The sequence below is a fragment of the Gossypium raimondii genome, chromosome 3, assembly GCF_025698545.1.
Source record: "Gossypium raimondii isolate GPD5lz chromosome 3, ASM2569854v1, whole genome shotgun sequence".
NCBI classification, from domain to species: domain Eukaryota; kingdom Viridiplantae; phylum Streptophyta; class Magnoliopsida; order Malvales; family Malvaceae; genus Gossypium; species Gossypium raimondii.
The window spans coordinates 45,214,969-45,235,572 of record NC_068567.1 but is presented as its reverse complement, the minus strand read 5'-3'; the positions used below and the strand labels follow the sequence as shown (position 1 = coordinate 45,235,572).

At 32.2% G+C, this 20,604-nt stretch overlaps 1 protein-coding gene and 1 long non-coding RNA gene across 2 annotated transcripts; both read right to left on the bottom strand.

Annotated features, from left to right (window-relative positions):
- Positions 1-1,861: 1,861 nt before the first annotated feature.
- On the bottom strand, positions 1,862-4,098 carry LOC105794398 (uncharacterized). Its single transcript, XR_001133928.2, has 3 exons — positions 3,782-4,098; positions 2,526-2,627; positions 1,862-2,248 (listed from the first exon to the last, which is right to left on the bottom strand). It is a non-coding gene; the product is annotated as an uncharacterized LOC105794398 (long non-coding RNA).
- A 3,939-nt stretch (positions 4,099-8,037) lies between these two features.
- LOC105795912 (thioredoxin-like protein HCF164, chloroplastic) lies at positions 8,038-9,553 on the bottom strand. Its single transcript, XM_052628910.1, is given in 3 exon segments — positions 8,038-8,485; positions 8,713-8,820; positions 9,426-9,553. Coding segments are annotated over 3 exon segments (492 nt in total). The 3' UTR covers positions 8,038-8,229.
- Positions 9,554-20,604: the final 11,051 nt, after the last annotated feature.

The window sequence follows — 20,604 nt, the reverse complement described above, 5'->3', positions numbered from 1 at the left end:
ATTTGGAGCTTGAACAGAAGCCCCTGCAACAAGAGGTAGTCGAGGGTTAATACAGATACAAACCCGCATATATCTGATGTTCCTTGGAAAGGATGCCTTTCAGTCGATTTTAAAAATATCACCAGCCACTTCAACAACTCGCTCAGCCACAGAATCAAGCATTAGCTTGATTTGAACCCTAAATTTTCATCCAATTTGAGGTATGATTAAACTCCAGGTTTTTAATTTAATGTTCAGTCTTCGAGGCTGAAAGAGCATTAGACCACCTTCAATCAACCATGAGCTATCTTGTAGAATAAAGTGAGCATCTTTCTGGAATCCAAAGTTGATTATATATTTATTTTCTTGCCTCCCAATAACAATGTTATGGAATTATAATAAAACATATCATAATCTGACCTGCTCTGATGACCTAGAATCTGACTCAAAAAATACCCCTTTATATGCATTTTTAAAGACCCTCTTTGAGGGGTTTCTATTCTCTAGACACTCCACTTTTTATCCCCTTTTTCCTTCCTACTCTAACCATCTATGTCAGGAAGAAGATGAACTGACCAGTAGGGTGACCAACTAAATCTGACATTAATAATGGTACGGTGAGCGTGGACTGAACCCAATAGAAAGGATAAGGAACTCGTGAACTTTAGAGGGAGCATAAGTTAATTTCAGAAAATGGAGAACAAAAGGAAAGCAACAATAGAATAATCAAATAATAGCAACATGTGTGTTTGCAAAAGATTATCTCTTTCATTTCTGATATCGAATTTACAGGCCTTTTGTAACATCTCGTTTTTCTGTGGTAAAAAAGGGTGATTTTATAATCCCAATTTTTGATGATCGAGTCAGTAAATATTATTTTATAATATTTATGGGTCTTTTGCAAAGTTATATTAAGTTCTGGTCCAGTAATTTTGCTGATTGAATGATTGATTAAGGAAAAAAGACTAAAAAGTAAAAGATGTAAAACTTAACCGCTATTAAATTTTAATAATTAAATGGATTATTTAATGAATTTGGGAGGACTTATATGATAAATAGACCATAAGGTGTTAACTTGGACGATTAATGTTATATTTCTACTTAAATGATTTGAAAAATATTATAATGGATTAAAATTAAAAGTTAATAAAACATGAAAATAAGGAGTGTAAATAAAATAGATCAAGAAACAATCGAGACATATTAGTCCAAGTATTAACAGAACTTGGAGGTAAATAAAATAGTCATTCTTTAGTAGAGTCAACTAATGAAAAAGGAAAATCTCTTACTTTGATTTGATCATTGGTTACTCTTTCTGGTTTCATGCTTAGACAAACCATGTGGAACTCTTTCAAATGAGTATGGGGGTTCTCATTTTTCAAACCACGGAAAGGAAGCAATGAATGTATTAATCCCGACTTTAACTCGAACTGTGTTTCACCCATCGGATAAGTTATGCATAGCGGTTGTTGTTCATTTGATGCAGTTGTAAGTTATCTTTTTCCAATTGAACAGGCCAATTTGTTCATGGGATTTTAAATACATCACGACCGACTCAACTTCCCAACTGTACGTCAAACGATTCCAACCCAACGCGCACTTTTGGAATCGAAATCGAAATAACTTTAAGGGACGAATTTGTACTATCCCATATACCAGAGAGATAGTGAATATCTAATTGCAAAGTATTTAGTGTGGGTTCATATCTCATGATTACTCTATAGAAGCAATAACCGGGCTAAGGCTAAAAAAGGTTTAGTTAATCATGGAAAAGATCATACTTGAAAATAAATGGTTCAAATAGAATTGTAGAAAATGGAAAGGGAAAGGGCCTTGGAAGGTAATTAAAACAAAAAAGTTGAAAGTAAAAGAAAAAAAAAAATGAAACAACAGAATAGATTTTATTGATTCCCAAAATAAGGAATTTTATTGATTCCCAAAGCCAAGTGTGTGTTTAATTGGTTGTAGCCACTAGGTATTTATACATACTTCTAGTGCTAAAATTTAGTTAGATTTTTCCTAAATATTATCACTAAATAAATCAAAATTTAAAATTTAATTTAAACTAGAGTTTAAATTTAAACTAATTATAGAATAAAAATCCTCCAATCTTTATCCAACCATTTTTTTAAAAAAAAATCTTCAACCCTTCAATCTTTATCTAGTCATCTTCAAATTTTTATTCTTTCAATCAAGCACTCCTCTTTGCTTTTTGTTCCAATTTAGCCCATATTTGTAAGAGTTTGGATTCAACACATCAACTTCGTTCCTAATAAGAAAAAACCCAAATTTAATAGCATTTTATTCGATAATTAGCCAAAAATAAATATATTAAAAATATGAATTTATCTTGCTATCTCTGACCTTTAGCCATTCTAAATGTGTAGAGATGTTGTTTTAACACTAACCTATTGGCCAATGATTTCGTCATATACAAGGCTTCCAGTTTCTTCAAAAACGTATACACTATTTTCTCTTTCAAAACCTCCTATAACACATTATTTTTTAGACATAATTGAATTATGGATAAGACTTTTTTATCTAACCTGTCTCATTTTGACTGATCCATGTCTGTAGGCTTATTCTCTGTAATGATCCTTGCAAGATCACTCTGAACTAGTATTGTTGACATACGAACTTGCCACAGACTGAAATTTGCGATATCGTCAAACTTATCAATAACAAACATTAATGTTGTCATCTCTGAATGAGTTAAATGTGGAAATCGAACTAGCTTTAATATCAGTTTGTAGGGAATTAACCCGTATATGCAACAAACAAGAAAAATAACTAAATGATTAAAAAGATCAACAAACAAATTTAACGTGGAAAAACTCCTCTAAAGAGCATAAAAAACCATGGATAAAAGGAGATTTCACTATAATAATTTAAGAGTACAAGAGAATGAGAGAATCAAAATAAAACTCAAAACCCCAAAAGAAAAACCCTTCAAAACAAAAAAAAATAGAATTCTCTCAATCTAAATATTTTTGTTCAAGGCCTATTAACAGGTTGAAATTCATAGCATTTATGACTAAAATATCCCTAGGTTAATCAGAGTTTAAGTGGGAAAATAAAATAGAGTTTAACTAAGAAAAGAAAGCTGAGAAACTTGAGGAGCACGTCGCCACGTCGTGACGTGACATTTGATCACTGGGAAAAAGAAGGATCTTGTCATTGTTTTTTAGATATTTTAAAATTTTTTAAAATCTAAATAACTATTTTTTTTTAGATTTTTTTTTCGTTGATAGAATGATTCGAATGATAGTAAAAAAATAGTTATTTTAGATTTAAAATAAATCTAAAAATAAAAATAAAAAACAATTTGCCATGACAATGATAAGTTTTACATAAATTTCAATCTGGCATTTAAATGAATGAATTTACTTATGAGTTCCCTAAGGAAATTAGAAGAAGTTACCATTAAAGGAAATATTCTCATTCAACGAATTGAGTATTATAAATTAAACATCAATTACTTTGTTTAGTGCACAAAAAGGAAGTTTATATAGTGACAATACCTTTAAAAGAGCTATGAAAAAACCTGTTAGCAAAACCTACAAAAAGTTCACTAGATTATGGCACATTGATTTTCATTCATTCATACTTACATTTAGTGTACTTAAATTATGGAAATCAAGAGATTATCTTATTCTAATACTAGAACAACCCTTTAACGCAGAAGCAGATTAAAATTGTGCTCATCGTAATTGCCCTCAGCAAAAATTAACAGCAACCCTTTTATAGAAATGAAGATTATGCAAAATAAAAGCAGAGACACAAAGAAAGAGTAGAGAGTTACCTCGTCGGAGGGTTGTGTTTGGGTGGGAAGTGGATTTGTCTGACGGGCGCGATCGATTGAAACTTGCAAGTTCTATAAGGAGAAAGGGAAGAGGATTTGAAGAGGAGGGCATTGTCGAAAACTTGAAAGTAGGGCCTAAATCTAGGAAGAGAAAAAAGGTTTGAGGCGACGCGAGCCATTTGCTGATATTTTTTCCAGTTTCAATTTTAGGATTTGCTTCTTCTTCTATCTTCATTTGGGATGGTCCTACAATCACATTATAATTATATGCTCTTTGGAGAAGTCACGTATTCCATTTCAACACCTTTGATGTTTAGACTTGCTTCCAACCCTCTCACTTTTTTCTTTCAACCCATTATGTCACTCAAATTTATAATATCCATCGGATCTTGATTTTTTTTTCTTTTGACCTTATCGGATCTTGGTTTTAACAACCTTGTTAATTAACCAATAATAAAATTTTGATTCGTTACTAAAATTAGAAAAATTCACTCCTAAACTATTTATACATGAAACATTACGGGGTAGATGAAAATTTATTCTATTAAAGTTAAAAGAAATGGCAAACATTTGAAAATAAATGTGATTTTTTCATTAAGTATGAAAATGATGTGAAAATTAATTTATAATTTTTGAATTATTATTAATTAAATAATTCGAGTTCGATAATAAAATAAAATAAAATAATTATTGTGAAACTGTTGAATGTAAAAAAATTAAATATATTTTTTACAGATTTTTTTATAGTAAAGTTGTCATGATTTTAACGGAATAAAAATCGGTGTGGAAGTATGCCTCACATTTCGACCAAAACAGTGTGTGACGTTGCAATAAGAAGAAGGTCTTCGTCCCAACGAGCAGCCGACGTCACGATGAGAAGAAAGCCTTCGTCCTAACGATGCGATCCTTCTTTGTCCCAACGATCAAATGTCACGTCACGACGTGGTGACGTGCTCCTCTAGTTTCTCGGCTTTCTTCTGTCAATTAAACTCTGTTTTAGTTTCCCACTTAAACTCTAATTAACCTAGGGATATTTTAGTCATAGATGCTACGAATTTCAACCTATAAATAGGTCTTAGTTACTATAGGTTTTAGATACACAAAAAAAATATTTAGATTGAGAGAATTCTATTTTTTTGTTTTGAAGGGATTTTCTTTCGGTGTTTCGGGTTTTTGTTTTGATTCTCTCTTAGTTTTTTTTTGTTCGTTGCATATACGAGTTAATTCCCTACAAACTGATATTAAAACTAGTTTGATTTCCACATTTAACTCGTTCAGTGATGACATCATCAAGGTTTGATATTGATAAGTTTGAGATTATTGCAAATTTCAGTCTGTGACAAGTTCGTATGTCAACAATACTAATTCAGAGTGATCTTGAGAGGATCGTTACCGAAAATAAGCCCACAGACATGGATCAGTCAAAATGAGATAGGTTAGATAAAAAAGTCTTATCCATAATTCAATTATGTCTAACAAATAATGTGTTACAAGAGGTTTTGAAGGAGAAAATATGGTATACATTATGGAAGAAACTGGAAGCCTTGTATATGACGAAATCATTTGCCAATAGGTTAATGTTAAAACAATGTCTCTATACGTTTAAAATGGCTAAAGATGAGTGATAGCAAGATAAATTTGTGTTTTTAATATATTGATTTTTGACTAATTATCAAATAAAATGCTATTAAATTTGGGTTTTTATTATCAGAAATGAAGTTGATGCGTTGAACTCAAACTTTTACAAAGATGGGCTAAATTGGAACAAAAAGTAAAGAGGAGTGCTTGATTGAAAGAATGAAGATTTAAAGATGACTGGATAAAGATGACTAGATTGAAAGAATGAAGTTGATTGAAAGACTGAAGATTTAAAGATGACTGGATAAAGATTGAAGGGTTGAAGATTTTTTTAAAAAAATTGTTGGATAAAGATTGGAGGATTTTTTATTCTCTAATTAGTTTAAATTTGATTTTTAAATTTTGATTTATTTAGTGATAATATTTAGGATTATTTAGTGATAATATTTAAGAAAAATCTAGCTAAATTTTAGCACTAGAAGTATGTATAAATACCTAATGGCTACAACCAATTAAACACACACTTGGCTTTTGGAATCAATAAAATTCCTTATTTTATTTCCTTTTCTGCGGCACTTTTCTATTCTGTTGTTTCATTCTTTTTTTCTTTTACTTTCAACTTTTTGTTTTAATTACCTTCCAAGGCCCTTTCCCTTTCCACTTTCTACAATTCTATTTGAACCATTTATTTTCAAGCATGACCTTTTCCATGATTAACTAAGCCTTTTTTTGCCTTAGCCTGGTTCTTTTTTCGATAGAGTAATCGTGAGATATGAACCCACACTAAATACTTTGCAGTTCGATATTTGCTATCTCTCTGGTATTTGGGATAGTACAAATTTGTCCCTTAAAGTTGATTCGATTTCGATTCCCAAAACGCGCGTTGGGTTGGAATCGTTTGATGTACAGTTGGGAAATTGAGTTGGTCGTGCTGTATTTAAAATCCCATGAACAAATTGACATGTTCAATTAGAAAAAGCTAGTTGGATTCCGTCAAGGGAGATAGTGATTGGATTTAAATGACCTACACGGTTGATGCCGTTAATTCGAGTTGAGCTTTTCTAATTGTAAGGTTGTCAAAGTCTTAAATCACAGGTAAGTGCCACGTGGTTAAAAATTCGACAAGGGTCGATTTGCAAGTGATATCAGGATCGACTACGAGTGGAAGAGTTGGCGGTTTGAGGGATCCTCGATTTCTATAACCAGCTTATCACTTGGAAAGGAAAATCTATTTCAATGATCGATTCAAGATTGGAGTACACCGAGGCTAAGGCAAAACTTAAAAATATTTCATTTACCAATTTACTTTATTTGCTTAAATTTTTTTTTTGAAATTTTGAATATGTTTTCATTTTATTTTATTACACTTCTTATTTCCTTATTTTATAATCTTTATCAATTTAAACCCCCCATTTTATTTTTTTCAGCATTGGTACGCACAGGTCGTGGGCATGATTGTGACTGTGACAACAATTCTGGTCACGGAAAAAGGTGAAATTAGATAGCTAGTCCTTGTGGATTCGACCTTATTGCTCTATACTGTTATTGATTGTTATTTTGTTGTAAGAATTTATATTTGGTGGTTTCGACGCTCATCAAATTTTGGCGCCGTTGCCAGGGATTGGTGAAAATTTCTAATTTTTGTTTGTTTTCTTTATGACCAGGTCAGAATCGGGGACTAACATTTGAACCAGAGGTATAAAAGTTGGCTCGAACATTTCGAAGAGAAGCTATTCGAATTGGTAAATAACCACAACTCGACTTTGAAGAAAGATCTTAAACCGAAGATATTTACTTATCTAAAGATTCAGACGAAATGGCAGATCAAACTATACGCCAACTTACAACTACACCAAATGAACAACAACCAGTATGCATAACTTATCCGGTGGGCGAAACACCGTTCGAGCTAAATTCGTGATTCATACATTTATTGCCTACTTTTCGCAGTTTGAAAAATCAGAACCCCCATACTCATCTGAAAGAGTTCCACATGATTTGCCTAAGCATGAAACCAGAAGGAGTAATCGAGGATCAAATCTAACTAAGAGTTTTTCCTTTTTCATTAGTTGACTTTGCTAGAGAATGACTATTTTATTTGCCTTCGGGATCTGTTAATACTTGGACTGATATGTCTCAATTGTTTCTTGATAGGTTTTTCCTAAACTGGTGTAAAAAACCTTCATACTATTCTAAGTTATGATAAATACCCAATAAAATACCCAATAAAATAGATCACAATTGGGGTTTGTGAATTTCAAAACATATATTTCTTAAGTCTTAATTTATATGATTAAAATATCAATAAAAATAAATTCAAAATTGAACAATTGTCTTTACTTGTATGGAGGAATGAGTGTTTGACATGAATTCCAACCGTGAGATCCCTATTCTTTATAGTACAAAAACATATTGAATAATTTAAATTATAGTTAGAATAAAATTTAATATATATACAAAAGTGTAATTTCATGTTTAATAGAATACCTTCTAATATTTAAAATTTGATAATAGAAAATATGATTGGAATGTGAAGTAAAATAAATAAAAAGTAATCAGAGGTTCAAGAATTGCTTCAAAATTGAGCTTATGTGTGTATGTATATTAATGGTGTGATGGATGCCCTTTCATTTGTAAAAATTTGAAGCAATTAAGTTAAAACTCAAATTATATTTTAAATTTTAGTGGAAGATTTGGTCACATTAATCATGCTAAGCAAAGGGTTACCCCTTCTATATTCAAACCATAGTTGGAGATTGATATACAATAAAACTAAGTTGGGAAATGGGTTACCTTTACATGTGTATTTATACTTGGGGAATTTAATCTCAAAACAAGATAACATCTACACAACTTCTGGGAGCAACAACCTAGTGTACCTTCCTCGATTCAGCACTTGAATATTGTCCCACCACACTAGCATGAGGAACTGATGCCTCCCCACGGGCAAGAGCATCCACGTTCTCCTGCAAGTACTTCCTTGGAAGCTTGCCTGCAACGTTTCCCTCCTCGTTCCCATTTTTGTCCAGGAATGCAAAATGTGGAATACCCTCCACACCAAACTCGTCAAGTTCTTATTCCTACATCGTGTTGCCAACATTTAGCATTACGAAATTCACACGATCTCTAAACCGAAATTGGTGATTGGGTGTTAAGAAGTGAATTGAACTAGGAACACAGAAAGTTTCCACAGGGATCACGAATGTGTCAAATTCATCAATCTACAACTGAGACCGACTCATTCTCTAGAAAATGATTCAAAAACTAGAAAACAGTTTTATTCCTAAAGAAATGAAAAGAACACCAAGGACTTATACGAGTAAATGAGTATAGTAACAAAGTGAAGCAGTTACCTGTATTGCTGCTCTACTTTGTAAATATTCGGAGCTAATTCTCGGCATACTTCACACCAATCTGCATAGAACTCTACAACAGTTGACTTTCCATTTGAAAGAGCCTTTAAATCCAGCCAACAAAAGATTTTAGTGTTAGATCATGTTTCAACCCTATATTCCAGCAAACACTTGTCTCCTCCGACAATTGTCTTAATCGAATGAAAGTTCAAACCCTTATCATAATACCAAAACAAACTAAAATATTAAAATGATTCTAACACTGCATTATAATACATATCTAGTCAATTGACGAAAAACTATATTACCCGGCCTCTCTAAAAATGTCTTGTCTACAAAGGAAGGCCATCATCCAATAATGCAACTTTTTTATGTCAAGCAAGTTACAAATTACAATTACAATCAACTGTTACATCCCATATAATACTTTAATGAAACAAATCAAACAAAACAAACCAACATGTTACTAGGCAAAGTCTAACATAAAGCCGGACCAAACCCGTATAACGAGACTTAAACACGAGAGGCCTAATGGTTTTGGACCATGACCTCTTCCTTGCCAAGGAGACAAGGCGTCGTTGGCATGTTAGCTTAGCCTTAGATACATGGAATTCACAACTTTAACCTAGCCTGTCAATCACGGATTTACCTGAGACCTAGACCCTACAAAATGATATACCTATCGAGTAGAAAAGCTAAAAATATCAAGCCTCTTCATAGGCATTGCTGCAGCAAATAAGTCCTTCAGAGAAACACCAAAATCTAACCGCGATGACATGAAAAGTCTCACTGCTGCAAGGCTAGAAACACAAAAAAAAAAATCTCTCCCCTCCCCTGCCATCCCCTTTCCCTCTCCTTCTCTCTCTCCCTCTCTCTCTGTAACACCCTTAACCTAAATCCGTCGCCGGAACAGGGTTACGGAGCATTACCGGAGTTTACAAATTAATTATCAGACATTTCATTTCATCTAGCATTCATATTAGAAACCAATCAAAATCATACATATTGTCCCTTAATTGAACCCTCGAGGCCCAAATTACGCATTAGAAACAAATAAGGACTAACTTGAAAACTCATAAATTTTTTCAGAAATATTTAAAATTTTCAACACTACAAGGGTCACACGGCCATGTAGCCAGGCCATGTGACTTACACGGTTTGGAGTCACGCCCATGTCTAAGGTAGTGTGGGCATTCGAAATAAGGACACATTGTAACACCCCAAACCAGGCTTAGACGTTATGGTCGAATCTGGTGATGTCACATGGAAAGGGATTTGAAGACAAGATTGTCGAGTTTAAAAACCGTTACAGTAAGTTAGCTTTTATTTTAATTAGAAAAAATACTAGTTAATTTGCTTTAAAACTTGTCTCTTAGCGGAAGCTTTTGTAACCAATTAATTTAGGGAAAATTGTTTCTATTTACGAAAAACCTTAATTTTTAGAAATAAATCGTGTTTTGTGGAGTTGCAGTTTTAAAAAATCCATAAAAAAATAATATAAAGCCCCAAATTTAAAGTCAACCAGTCCATAGTCCAAAAGATACATCAAAAACCCCAAATAAGTAATAAATTCTTGGCATTAACAGAAAACAGTCTAAAGTTTACGTGTGGCCACCGTCGAGTCCTCCATTACACCGACCCGTCAAGTCTGGGGATTACCTATACAAATTAAACAGCGAAAAGGTGAGTTTTCGCAAATTCAGTGTGTAATCCTTACAGAAAACATGCATACAGATAATCAACAGAATTCAGTTAGATACATTCTGGGGCTTGTGCCCATCATAGAATCAGTTTGGGCCTTAGTCCATTTAGATACAGTCTCAAAAATACATTAAGCCTTGGCCCATATCAGATACAGAATGCAGATACAGTAAATCAGAATCCTACCCACCAGCCTTTACGCATCATGTGGGGATTAAATCAACCCACCCATCCCTACACACCATCCTGTACCGAAATGCGACACATAATCAGAAGGTTGCAACTGAGCTGCCAGATAACAGGCTTAATAGTCTTTCAGACACTTCCTCCAAATATAATCAACCCACCCCAATGCAATGCAACATAAAAAATATGCCATGCCATTATGCAATTAGTAGTACATACATTTATATATCATAAGTCATGCTCGGTATAGAAATCAGACAGACAGATCACACATATAGGGGTCTAAGAAAAGCTTACTGACCCTACAGTAGGTCCACAGTCGACTTGGGTGACCAGTGCAACCTTACAGAACTTTTCAAAAAAATGGGCTCACACGCCCATGTGGCCCACTCAACCCAAATTGCCCTTGACCACGTGATCCATTTTTAATGTAACCCATGCTAGTTAATTATTCATATATATATATATATATTTTTATATTCACTATTTACTTATATATTCCTTCAAAGTTGTCTACTTGAATCACGGTTACTAAATTATTTATATCTTGAGCTACAGAATTTCGAATTAAGATCCGCTTGATGTATTTGAAACTAGACTCAAATACCTTTCTACCATAAAAGTTTTAGTATTTTTGGTTTAGCAAATAAGTACAGTAAAATCTTCAAACTTACCCCTGTTTTGTTGTCTGACAGCTTCGTTCCTTCTTTGCTAAAAATTAATTATCTCTTAATAAAAAATTTGGATGATGTTTCCATTTCTTTCTATTGAAAATAGACTCATTAATAATTTAAACATGTAAATTTTAACCCCTAATTATTTTTCTCCAATTTTTGATGATTTTCCAAAGTCAAAATAGGGGAACCCTAATTCAATCTGACATTGTTTCACAAAGTTTATTATACCTCACGATTTACAATTCCATAATTTAAAGCGATTTTTCAAAGTTAGCCTACTGCTGTTGTCCAAACAACAAGCAATTTTGGCTTTTCGCTGAATCTTTTTTTTCCTTTTGGATACACACCTGATTTTGTTTGATGCTAAAACAGTCCCCGAACACTCCAAAGCCTTTAATCAAGATACTCAACATCAATTTAATGGATTTACAAGCGAATTGACAACCAAGAACGAATAGAAACCCAACTTACCACCAACGATAACCCTATGTTTAACTATCGTTAAGACGAGAACACTGAATTCACTGGTCCGAGCCCCCCTCTACACCCAAATCACCGAGAAGAAAATTACCACTTCAGTTGTTAAGATATTCATGACAGAAACAAAGAGAAACACTTACCGAAACTAAACGAGCACTAACCGTGTGCGAAAACGAAGGAAAATAAATGGATTAGGGAAAAATCAAGAAGAAGAAAAAGAAAAGAAAGATGGAAAAACTCAAAGAATTTCGACAAGAGGAGAGGGAGAAGAATAGACGGCATAAATTTTTTTGGAAAAGAGAGTGAAAATTCGGTTATGGAAAAAATAAAAATAAAATCCCGATAGCCCCCAAAATCCCTTAATCTTCTCCCGTAATTCCCACTACGCATCCACTACTCAGAATCTCCCTATTACACAACTCTATCCCAAAATCTTAGCAAAAAAAATAATACCCTTGCCTGTATAGGGATTCAAACACAAGACATCCACCATAATAACACACCATTTAACAACCTTGTTAATTAACCAATAATTAAATTTTGATTCATTATTAAAATAAGAAAAAAAAATCACTCCTAAACTATTTATGCATGAAACATTATGGGGTAGATGAAAATTATTCTACTCTTGATAGAAATGATAAAGTTAAAGAAATGAAAAATATTTGAAGATAAATGTGATTTTCTCATTAAGTATGGAAATGATTTGAAAATTATTTTATAATTTTTGAATTATTATTAATTAAATAATTGAAGTTTGAAAATAGAATTAAATCAATTGATTATTATGAATCATTGAATGTAAAAAATTAAATATATATTTTTTTGTAGATTATTTTATGACAAAATTTCCATAATTTTAATGGGATAAAAATCGATGTGGAAGTATGCCTCACATTTCAACCAAAATAGTGTGTGTGTCGTAATCAGAAGCTCTTTGTCCCGAAAATCAAACGTCACATCACTACGTGGCGACATGCTCCTCAAGTTTCTCAGCTTTCTTCTCTCATTTAAACTCTATTTTAGTTTCCCATTTAAACTCTGATTAACCTAAGGATATTTTAGTCATAAATGCTACGAATTTCAACCTATAAATAGGCCTTAATTACTATAGGTTTTAGATACACAACAACTAAAATATTTATATTGAGAGAATTCTTTTTTTAAGGATTTTTCTTTCGGGGTTTCAAATTTTATTTTGATTCTCTCCTCTTGTACTTTTCAATTATTATAGTGAAATCTCCTTTTACCTATGGTTTTTTATCCTCTTTAGAGAATTTTTTCCATGTTAAATTTGTGTGTTGGTCTTTTCAATCTCTTAGTTATTTTTCTTATTCATTGCATACTTAGCTTAATTCCCTACAAACTAATATTAAAGCTAGTTTGATTTCCGCATTCAACTCATTCAAAGATGGTAGCATCAAGGTTTGATATTGATAAGTTTGACGATATCACAAATTTCAGTCTGTGGCAAGTTCGTATGTCAGTAATACTAATTAAGAGTGATCTTGAGAGGATCGTTACAAAGAATAAGATCGCAGATATGGATCAGCCAGAATAGGATAGGTTAGATAAAAAAGTCCTATCCATAATTCAATTATGTGTAACAAATAATGTGTTACAGGAGGTTTTGAAGGGGAAAACAGTGTATATGTTATGGAAGAAACTGAAAGCCTTGTATCTAATGAAATCATTGGCTAACAAGTTAGTGTTAAAACAACGTCTCTACACGTTCAGAATGGCCGAAGGTGAGTCTATTAGAGCTCATATTAGTGACTTTGTTACCCTTCTAAATGATCTGAAGAATCTTGAAACAGAGATTAGTAACGAGGATCAGGTTATGTTATTGTTATGTTCTTTGCCCTCTTTTTATAAAACTTTTAGGGAAACTCTGATTTGTGGAAGAGATCATATCTCATTTAAGGACATGAAGGGGAATCTACTAAGTAAGGATAAACTCGACAATGAGTTAGGCCCAAACAAAATGTCAGATGGGCAAGCCTCAGTTCTAGTTGAAAATGAAAGACAACAATTAGAAAACCCAAATTGAAATAGGTCTAGGGTGAGATCCAAATCCAAAAATCGAGACAGAATGTAACTATTGTAAGAAGAAGGGTCACATCAAGTCAGAACGTTACGAACTTCAAAATAAGATTAAAAGTGATGCCAAAAATGACAAAAAGATAAGTAGAAAGTCGAAGTTATTGATGCTAGTGTAGTCAAAGATAGAGGTGATGATTTCTTGTTAGTGTCGATGAGTGAAAGCTCCAAGCTTACTTTCGAATGGATCCTAGATTCAGGGTGCTCCTATCACATGTGTCCTAACAATAACTGGTTTTTCACATACAGTTCAATTGAAGGTGGACTAGTGCTAATGGAGAATAATTCTCCATGTAAGATAACCGACATAGGAACACTACAAATCATGATACACGATAGAATAATTTGGACACTGTCAGATATCAAGTATGTACCTGACTTAAAGAAAAATCTTATCTGATTGGAAATTTTGGATTCTAACGGTTGTAGGATAATCATTGAGTCAAATGGCTTAAATGTTTCTCGTAGAGCTTTCATTGTAATGAAAGGATAGAAAAAGGGCAACCTATATGTTTTGAAAGGGTCAATGGTTATTGGTGCAGCTACAAATACTAAAAAAGAGCAGGAACTGTTGCCATGTCGTGACGTGATTCTTTCTCTACAAATTTTGATTTAACCAAACTTTGTCACATGCAACTCGGTCATATAAGCAAGAAAGGTATGCCAACATTGTATAAACAAGGGCTTCTTGGAGACACTGGAATTGGTAAGTTAGGTTTATATGAACACTGCTCTTACGGGAAGAAAACGTGAGTTAGTTTCAATTTGAAAGTGCACAGAACAAAAGGGACTCTTAACTACGTCCATTTTTATTTATGGGTTTCAATTCTTAACATCTCAAAATGAGGTAATAAATATTTCCTAACTTTTATTATTGAACATTCTAGAAAAGTTTGAGTTTATTTCCTGAAACAGAAAAATAAAGTTTTCGGAATCTTCAAGCAATAGAAAATGCTGTTAGAAAAATAGACTGGGAAGTTTGTGAAGGGGTTGAGAATGAACAATGGACTTAAGTTCTGATAGAGAGAGACTTCTCATCGTTGTAGGTACTCCGCAACAGAATAGAGTTGCAAAAAGAATGAACAAAACATTGTTGGAGAAAGCCAGTTGCATGCTTTCAAACGCAGGTTTAAGGAAGGAGTTTTGGGCTGAAGCCATAAATTTGGCAAGCTATTTGGTAAACCAATCCCCACATCTAGCATTGAACGGTAAAGTTCCATAGGAGATATGGTTAGGTAATCTTCTCAATTATTCTAATCTTAGAATTTTCGGTTGTTTTGCTTATGCTAAAGTTAGCCAGGGAAAGCTCGATTTAAGGTGTAACACCCCTTACCTGTATCCGTCGCCGGAATAGGGTGCGAGGCATTACCAAAACACATACACTTGTAAACGTATTTAACCGTATTATAAAATTTCATCTAAATTAAAACTTTCAAATTTTTAACATGCTTTTATAATTCTTTACAATATATCCTCTAAATATTATATTCATAATAAATATGGCCTACGAGACCCAGTTTATATTCATGCAATTCACAAGTCTTAACAATTCAATGCTTCATTTCCATTTACTTCTCATACAATTCAATATCATTAAGTTCAATACTAATACGTATTTACCATTTAACTCAACATTTATCGATTATGATCGAATATATGACCGATTTATACACAAGTCATTCATATATTTTCTAATTTTCCTCCTCCTCCTCTCCATTCCACATCCATAATGTATATAACACGCTTAAATAACATTAACTATATTTTCACTATTTACTTATAAGTAAATTCAAATCTGTCTATCCGAGTCAGAGTCACCAAATTATTTATATCTTGAGTTAAGAAACTCAAAATTAAGATCTGTAAATTTTATCTGAAGCTAGACTCACATATCTTCTTACCATAAATTTTTCAGAATTTTTGGTTTAGCCAATAAGTACAGTTTATTCTTTAAAGTTTCCCCCGTTTCACTGTTTAATAGTTCTGACCCTTCTTCACTAAAAATTAATTATCTCATGGTACAGAATTCGGATGATGTTTCTGTTTGTTTATTATGAAAATAGACTCAATAAGGATTCTAAGCATATAAATTATAATTAATAATTATTTTTGTACAAATTTTAATGATTTTACAAAGTCAGAACAGGGAAACCCGAATTCATTCTGATCTTGTCTCACAAAACCTATTATATCTCATGATTTACAATTCTATTGCTTACACCGTTTCTTCTATGAGAAACTAGACTCAATAAGCTTTAATTTTATATTTTATTCATCCTCTAATTCAATTTATATAATTTATGATGATTTTTCAAAGTTAACCAATGGCAGCTGTCCAAACTGTTTTTGTGCATAATGTTAATTACCATTTTTCCCTAAGCTTTCAATAAATAATAATTTCATCCCTGCTCAATTAGCCTCTCAATTGAGCTGATTTTTCTCAATTAACACATTATTCCATCACTCTAAACTACTTTATAACCTTTGGAAATCAGAATTTTAGCACTAGACTTTAATTCCAAACTTTTTCACAATTAGGTCCTACAAATCAATTTCTATCGAAATTACCTAATAAAATCATCTCATAAACAAATTAAAGCTTCAATTTCATTCTATTTCATCATAAACTTACAACACATATTCATAGCAACTTTCAATTTCATTCATAAAATCAAAACTAATGAATTTAACAAGTGGATCTAGTTGTAAAAGTCACAAAACACAAAAATTTAAGAAATAATCAAGAATTGAACTTACATGATTCAAATATATGAAAAACCAGCTTGGAGGACCCTTCAATGGCGTTTTTGCTGAGATATATGAAGAATTGACTAGAAACTCTTTTAGTTAAGATTTTATTTGTTAACTTTTGCAAAATTTCCAATTTTGCCCTTATTACATCACTTTTCCAGATTTTTCTTCTCTTATGCCGTCTCAACTATTCCATATTGGCATATTTATTCCTTAAGTCCTCCTTATTTACCACTTAAGCTACTTAATCACTTTTAACAAATTTTACATTATTTTCATTTTAGTCCTTTTAATTAATTAACCACCCAAACGTTAGAATTTTCTAACGAAACTTTAATACCAACTCAATGACACTCTATAAATATTTCTAAAAATATTTATGGCTCGATTTATGAGTTTGAAGTTTCAATACCTCATTTTCGATTCTAATTATTTTAATATCTATTCCTAGTACACTATTCACTATTTCAAAAATTTTCCTAACTTCACACTTAATTTAACTTATACTCACTAAATTAATAATATTTTCTACTCATTTGTCAGATTTAGTGATCTCGAATCACCATTCCGACACCACTGAAAATTCCATTACAATTTCATTTTTCCTCGTTGGATTTGTGGTCCTGAAACCACTGGTCCGACTAGACCCAAAATTGAGCTGTTACATAAGGGACATAAAGTGCATTTATCTAGGTTACTCATCCGGTACAAAAGGTTTCAAACTATGGTGTCTAAAAACCAAAAAAAATTGTTATTAGTAGATATGTTAAATTTGATGAAACAACCATGATTCGTTTGGAAAAGGGTCACTTCTTTTTAAAGACACAAAAAATTATAGTGTCTCAAGCAAGATGGAGTCGAAATAAGAAACAAGACATGACATCATGATGACTCAAAAAGCCACATCGCAACATTATGGCGAATAGGATTATCATCCTGACGAGCAAACACACAGCGTCGTGACAACGTGATGAAATTCTGGTTCTTGCAAAGCTAGAGCTATTTCGGATCAGGTTGGGACTTTATCTGACTTTCAAGTACCCTCACCATCTTAATTAAATAATTATAAGTTGGCTAGTGATAGGAAAAGACGAGAAATTTGACCACCATAGAAATACTATGAAGGAAACTTAGTGGCATATGCTCTAAGTGTTGCAGAGAGCATCAATTCAATTGACTCTTCATTCTATTTGGAGGTAGTTTAGGCTTCCAATTCTAGAAAATGGCTCATTTATATGGAAAAAGAGATGGAATCACTTCAAAATAACTAGACTTGGTGGCTAGTAAAATAACTAATCAGTAAAAAAATAGTTGGTTGCAAATAGGTGTTTAAGAAGAAGGTTCCGGTCCAAACAAAACTAGATACAAGGCAAGATTGGTCGCAAAAAGGATACAATCAAGTAAAGGGAGTTGATTTTCATGATGTTTTCTCTCCCGCTGTAAACATGAGTCCATTCGAGCACTTTTAGCTCTTATTGCATCAAACAATCTTGAGCTAGAACAGTTAGATGTGAATACTACTTTCCTTCATATTGACCTTGAGGAGGACATATACCTGCTACAACCGGAAGACTTCAGAACTGAAGGTAAGAAATATCATGTTTGCTTTTTTCGAAAATTGTTGTACGGTCTGAAGTAGTCTTTTCGACAGTGGTACAAGTTCAACTCTTTCATGTTAAGTATTGTTTTTTCACGAAGTAAGATAGTTATGTATATTTACAATGTATTGATGATGGTTTATTCATATATTCGCTGCTTTATGTTGATGATATGTTGATTGCGGCTAAGGATCCATTTGAAATTGAATGACTTAAAATCGTGCTTAACTCTAAGTTTGAGATGAAGGATCCATCTGAAATTGAACAACCAAACGCCATGTCACAACGTGCTCCTCAAGTTTCTCGGCTTTCTTCTCTTAGTTAAATTTTGTTTTAGTTTCCCACTTAAAAGTTGATTAACCTAGGGATATTCTAGTCATAAATGCTACGAATTTCAACCTATAAATAGACCTTAGTTACTCTAGGTTTTTGTAATAACCTGTTTATCAATGGTATCAGAAATAGTGGTTTTGAGGCCAAAAATCCGATAAGTAAGTTCGTAATGTTATTATTTAATATTTACGAGTCAAATATGGTATTAAAATAATTTTTTAATTGACAGTTTATGTTATTTGAATGAATAATTAGGTTCAAGTGGTATGTCCCTAAAGTCAAGTGTTTTAGAAAATGAGGTATCGAGACCTCGTTCTATAAATCTAACCGTAAATATTTTATTAAATATTTATGGAGTGATATTAAGGTTGTATTAAATTTTCATTAAGAAATGTTAATGTTTAGATAGTTAATTAAATAAAACGAATTAAATCGTAAAAGGTGTAAAACCTTGTCACTATTAAATTGCAATGATTAAATAGATTAAGTATTAAATGAGGGAGGTTTTATATTGCAATTATACCACTTGCACTATTAGTTGACAGTTGTGGGTAATTAAGTTCTTGAAATTTGATTAATTTTACAAGGGCAAAATTATTAATTTATAATTTAAATGAAAATTTAAAAGAAACCAAATGCCTAAAAATGCTATCATCTTCTTATTTTCTCAAAGTAAATCCGATTCTTCCATTTTTTGGGAGAAACACATTCGACCAAATTGATTTTGATGCATGGTAAGTGTTTTGATCCAATTTTTAATTATTTTTTTTATGTTTTTAGGCTCGTATTAGCTTAATCTAGCTAGTCCGGGGGTCAATTAGTAAAATTTTCAAATGTTATGAAATGTGCCATTGATGAATTTGTGATGTTCTTGAAAGTTTATGGTAGAATCTTAAGCTTGGTTGTTAAATATAAGTATTTTGTTAAGTAATTTTTGATGATTTTCAAGTTTAAGGACTTATTTATGAAAATGATAAAATTAAAGGAAAATATTACAAATTGATGATAAATACGGGCTGTTATGAAATTAGGTAAAAATCGGTTAGCATGAATTTTAATTACAAGTTTTGGGTTTATGATGAAATTGCAAGTTTTGGGTTTATGGGCTAAATTGCACAAAGGGTAAACTTTGAGGGTAATTTTGTAAATTTTTATTATTATTTGTTATAACCTAAATTAATTATTCTAAATGTTGGAATGGGATTAATTGAATAAAAATGGTTAATTTGCATGTTTTGGGCTTAGGGACTAAATTGTATAAAAGTAAAATATTGGGGTAATTTTGTAAAAGTGTCAAAAGGACTTAATTGCATAAAATAAATCTATTTTTCTATTAGAATTAGTGAATGGAATGGAATTATTATTTTAGATCAAGAACGAGTGGAAAATTGATGAGAAGAGAAAATTACCAAATAGCCCATGTACTTAGTCATTGCTGTGATTTAGTTAGGTAAGTTCGTATGAACCGTAATCATTTTAATGTTAATTATATTTGAATGTTCATTATGTTGTTTTGATCTAAATGAATCAATATACAAATGTATCAATGCTATGATGAATTGACGGATAACATGCAAGTCCTGATTGAACCTTAAGAATTCTTAGGATACAAATGACATGTCATTAGGGATTTCATGTTTTGAATGCTGGTCTTGAATGTCCTACTGATGGCTGGGGTCATGTATTTGTTGCGGATTCTCCACAGCTCGTGTGAGTAGCATCGTGTAGCTTACATTCCAATCCACAACTCGTGTGAGTAGGCCCATTTCACAGCTCGTGTGAGCAATGATGTGAAGGAAAGGCTACTGTTATATGTAAAGGCACACTTCATGTGAGATTTCCCGAGTATCCGATGTAATTCTAGATGGTTCAACGGGTAAGAAAATGAATGGAATGGTAAGTGACTTAATGGAAATGTTCATAACTATATGAAAAGGTTGATGCTTATGTTATGTATCTTATGAAATCTATTTATGCTATAAATGAGTTTATATGATTGTTAATGAATCTGCTAACATGTGAGCTTGATGATGTTTGAATAGGCTTATATTAAACTCATGGTATTG